A 5,393-nucleotide genomic window follows, 5' to 3' on the forward strand; every position below is an offset into this window, starting at 1 on the left:
ATGCTTGGGGGATCAGAAAGGAAGGGCACAGCCTGAATAAAGACCTGGGAGAACAAAATGCTTCCAGTTTAATAAATGACGAGTGTCCAGTAATCTCTAAACCTGTGGTCACTAGCAAGAACAGCATCACTGGGATGGTAAGGTATAGAAGCCAATAAAGGAGGAAACTGGGAACCAAAAAGGATGGGGACGAGGCTATCATTCAAAGACTTGGTAGAGAAGGCGCGTTAGCGTGAAGATTTTATACATACTTTTTGTTTGTTTAAACTGTGGAGGTTTAAGACATTCTAAAAGTTCGCAGACTAGTATGACTCTGCTGGACTGGTCTTCTCCTTGCCTTTTCACTGGTCACAGTGAGAGCTAGAAGATGCCAGTGTTGTCTTCTACCCATGTGAAAACTACATGTGCCCACTGTCTAGGATGGATCCTCGTGAGCCTTCCAGCTGTGGTCTCGAGTGACGACTGGCACACTAAGGCCCATGGATTTAATCCAGCCTGCTGCCTGTTTTTATAAATAGCACAGCCATGCTCACTTGTTTCCTGAAAATGAATTCATTTATATATTTATGTATTGTTTGCAATTGTTTGAAACAGGAGAGCAGAGCCCATGAAGCCTCAAATATTAATTATGTGGATCTCTTAGATTAGAGCTGGCAGAGCATTGCCTATCCACTATTTCTTCTGCTCAGCCCGGTAGAGCAGGGATAGCTATCTATTTAATATGCAAGCAAGTCAGATTTCCCTCTTTTCAGAAAAAAGGTGTTATTCCTACCTTCTCCTCAGACGATTAAATTGATGATATAAACAAATGGGTCTGCTTTTAACCAGTAACACAAAATATGTGTATCCCAAGTTCTTAACAGACAATGCCAAGTTAAGATTTTTCTGCTGCTTAATTCTTTGCATAAGTATGACAGTAAGAAATTTTTCACAGGAACTGCCTGAAGGGTATGTCCACAGTAGTGGGTGCTTCCCCCAGACATGGTAGATTTTCTCTCTAGGACCAAGGCCAGGCAGCAAACCCAGCCAACTTCCCCCACCCCACACACACTTCTAAGAAACTCTAAGACTTGCTGCCAGAGAGCTGCACTTCAACTGAGTATTGCATTTACTGCAGTGTCACCCGCGGTTAAGTGTCCACTATGCAACACTGCAAATCTGACTCCCTTTAAGACAGCGAAGTTTGTTCAGGTACCAGCGCTAGCAAAGACTATTTCTTTTAAGCAACCAGCATATAATTTTAATTTACAAATACTGTGATCCTTTCATTGATTTTGTTTCTTTCTATGCTTTGGTTATTAGAAAACTCAGAGCCAAAGTGTACGGAGCACGAACCTCTGGCTTTATTTAAATTACCCATATCCCCCGCTTTTGCTTCTCTCTTCTTCCCATCTGACTGCAGTGTATGTACTTGTTAGCTGCCTCATGTAACAGTTTTCTAAAATCCTGCTAACAATAATGTGTAGGAAACTATTTTCCTGCAAGATTAAATAGATTTTTGCTGCCAGCAATGAATTTGTCAGAAATTGGCTAGTCTGTATTTTTGGTAGGCTTTAAAGTGAGATACCATTATGTTAAAAAAATCTGAGACCATGTGATGATAATAAATTAGCTAACATTTATTAAGTGCTTTGTATGTTCCAGGTACTGTGCCATACACTTCACACACATTCTTTTTTTTTTTTTTGTAGAGACAGAGCCTTACTTTGTTGCCCTCGGTAGAGTGCCATGGCGTCACACAGCTCAAAGCAACCTCCATCTCCTGGGCTTAAGCGATTCTCTTGCCTCAGACTCCCAAGTAGCTGGGACTACAGGCACCCAGCTATTATCTGGTTGCAGTTCGGACAGGGCCAGGTTTGAACCCGCCACCCTCAGTATATGGGGCCGCGCCCTACTCACTGAGCCACGGGCGCCGCCCTCACACACACATTCTTATCTAATCCTCACACTGACCCTAATAGGCAAGTACTGTTAGGTGCTGAACGCCCTAAAGGCACAGAGGATGCATGAAACAGTTGCCTGAGATCTCACTAGTACATGGCAGGGATGGGAGGTGCAGCCAGATTCTAGGCCAGCGTCCTCAAACTGCAGCCCACCTAGGACATTTATCTGGCTCACCGAGTATTTTTGCTGCTGCTGCCCATCCTGCTTAGCAGCCAACTCGTCCCGGGGCCCATAGTTCGGCCCTCCAATGGTTTGAGGGACAATGAACTGGCCCCCTGTTTAAAAAGTTTGAGGATCCTTGTTCTAGGCAGTCTGATAACTCAAACCTATGTTTCTAATATGTGTAAAAAAGCCTAATGAAATGACAGTGCTGCCGCTTTAAAACAGCGAACATTCAAAAAGAAACATACTCATATCCAAAAATACAGGCAGAAATTTAAACAAAAGCACCAACAATATTAAAGCCATTTATGAGGCTATTTATGAAGGACTTAGTGTGTGGATGGCATTGTGTTACAATGCTTCTGGCAGCAGAAAGGCAAGACAAGGAGAAAGTACACAAAAGAATGAGAAAGCACACACTGTATTTTGTCTTCAATAATCTTGTGACTTAGATGAACGGCAAAGTAAACAATGAGGTAGTAACAATACTTAGGATTTCAAAAATTCAAAAATTAAAACCTAAGCCCAATGTTGTGGGACAGACAGGGATTTGGAGGGGGCTGTCATACTGTTCTAAGGTCCCTAAGAGTACCTGTCGGGTCTTGGATAACATGTAGTTGAGCCACTAATGGCACTAGAGACTGCCTGTGGCTATCTCCGAAGACCCTATGGGTGAAAGCAGAACCCACTGCAGAACCCACAAGGTTGGGCTCGTCTAGAAAAATTACAGTATCAAAGCAGTCTGAGAATCATTTTCAATCTCTGGGAGACACTATTATTCAGCCTTGGAAGGCTCTAGTCCCATGTCCTCATTTACAATGAGGACAAACTTTTAAGTTCCCAAGCGGTCAACTGCTCTGGCCTTGGCCACGGAGAAGTTAGTAGCAGGGTAGGAGCAGAGCGGGCTCCATCCCTCTGGCCAGGGCTGCTCTCATCCCCTGGGCAGGGCCTCCCTTCCTCACCATTTGTAAGCAGCAGGGGTGGTGCAGCAACTGACAGAAAGGAAGGAGAAGTTAAAAAGTCAGATAATCTTTTCATTTCATCTTAAGTTCACTATTATTTACAGGGAAAAAAATGCTCTATTGTTCTCTTTCAAAGAAAAGATACAAATGGCGGTGTGTTAATCAAAAAGACCTGCTCTGACCCAGTAACACTCTGCAAGCTGTTTCAGTAGGAAAACGATTACAGTATCACTTATAAACACCATATACACAAAATTCTAGTAGAAAATCTAGTTTAACTCTGTCAATTCTAGTAACAAAAGTTACAGTGTTATGTACAAATAGCAGACATATTTCATATACTTACTCTATCATAATGCTGCTCCAAAAATTCTGCACTGAGCAATTTATGTCTTGTAAGTAAATCCTAAAAAAAGAAAATTTATGTTTTTACATTGCTCACCATCCAAATTCTTTCAGAAAAGAGAATCCTAAACATTCCACGCCATTTTACCTGACAAAAACCATTGTTAAAAATTACTATACTTCACATTTGGGTATGATTGTACTGAAAATGTTGATTCTGTATAAGAGGAAATAAAATAATTTGAAATTGCAATTTCAATGATTATAATTAGACATGAATCTATAGGTCTTAGAAGGAGAATAGAAAACAAACGTATAAGGCAATAAAAATAAAAAGAAAAGGATTAATGAATTGTAGTGAAATAAGTTAACACTAGTGGTAAAATGTCAAATAGAATCCTGTACCCATTAGTGTTCCTGGTAGAGAAAGAAAATTTCTTTTATTAGAAAAAGCATCTGAGGCTCTATTTTCTTCCTCCTAAATTTTTTTCAGCTTCACATCTGACGTAATCTTTTTTCAAACGCATAATGTTTCTTTGAAAGCCCCATCATATTACAAATATCAGTCCCTATGATATAAGGGAATAATGCTATAAGAATGGAGGATTAACAATTAGTTCAACCTATGGCCAATTCTGAATTATCATGAAATGCCTTACCCCTCAGCTTTCCCAGGAAACAACTCGAGGATCAATCATTCAGAAATATCTACTATGTGCCAGGTAAAGTTCTAGGTGCTGGAGCGTCAAAGCCAAAAAGATATGCTCTCTGCCTTCAAGGACCTAAAGTTCACAATGGACTAGGCCTTGGTCTTACTAGAATGAGAATAGGTGATAGCAGGAATGCTCAGTTAGTACCTATGTACATTCCTTTCTCCAAACCAACTTGCCTTAACGTGTTTTCTTTTCTGAGGTTGTCCAGGTTACAATGAACTAGTGTTTCCTATGTTCAATTGTAAGACTGGTCCTGAGAAATGCTCGAGTAATGTTCCCTAGTGAAACAAATGTTCCCTGGTGGAAATCATCAACAGCCCAAGTTCCTTGTGGAGACCTGTCAGGGATCTGAGATTCTGGAAGGACCTTTCTGTCACCTATCTTCTTTCTGTTAATATCCTTTCCCCAAAGGCTTTCATACAGCCCTTCCCTTCTGCCTGGCTACCTATTACTCATCCCTCATACCTCGACTCAAGCATCACTTTTGCAGGGAGCTCTCCTAAAGGTCATTAGCACGAAAGCACTGGACACAGTGCTTTGTTTGTGGGGTTATCTGAGTACAGTCTCTCTTGTTTTAGTCTGTAAATTCCGTAAATACAAGAGTCAGTCTATTTTTACTAACCTTTGAATCCCAAGCACCTCTGCAGTGCCCAGCATATAGTAAGAACTTAATATTTATTAAATCCATGAACTAATAAAATCAGGGAACCTGTTTGGAAAAACATCACATTAAGCAATCTTCAAAGTATGCTTTTAAGAAGGCTTCTAACCCCACCCCAAAGATTTATAGTTGTTCACACTGCTGGATGGGATAGATGTCATATTTCCTGATTATAACAGGGATGTCCAAGAAGAACCTACCCAATTTTTCCCAAATCTCCCTTGAGGATTAAATAGGCAAAATTAGAAAACCTAAGAGTTTGGGTACTCCCAAGAAATTGGCAAGAAATGCTACAAGATTTCTGCTACAGGGAAGAGAACACTGGTAGGAAATTTCACATCATCTTAATCCCTGGTCCATGAGGTTAGATGCAATGGAAAGGACCACGAAGACGTAAGGCGGGGTGGGGGGTGGGTTCGAGCATAGCTGGCATTTAACATGCGCCTGTTAAAGAGCACTCACCACCTTTAACACACTACTATGTTTGTTTACCACAGGCTGGTGTTCCCCTGTGGAGGTTTAGCTGTATGGTCCACTGCTGAGTGCCAGCACCTAGGGCAGGCACTTAGAGACATGGTGAATGAACAAATGAATAAGTAAATTAAG

At 41.1% G+C, this 5,393-nt stretch overlaps 1 protein-coding gene across 1 annotated transcript in view; it reads right to left on the reverse strand.

The window, feature by feature from the left end:
- CAB39 (calcium binding protein 39) overlaps window positions 1–5,393 on the reverse strand; it is an 83,949-nt gene that overhangs the window by 6,062 nt on the left and 72,494 nt on the right. Inside the window, exon 6 of the mRNA XM_012802283.2 lies at window positions 3,415–3,474. Within this exon, the coding sequence (XP_012657737.1) occupies window positions 3,415–3,474 (60 nt within the window). The remainder of the gene's footprint in view (window positions 1–3,414; window positions 3,475–5,393) is intronic.

This window comes from Otolemur garnettii, unplaced genomic scaffold (assembly GCF_000181295.1).
Source record: "Otolemur garnettii isolate 467f Iridium unplaced genomic scaffold, OtoGar3 scaffold00013, whole genome shotgun sequence".
NCBI lineage: Eukaryota > Metazoa > Chordata > Mammalia > Primates > Galagidae > Otolemur > Otolemur garnettii.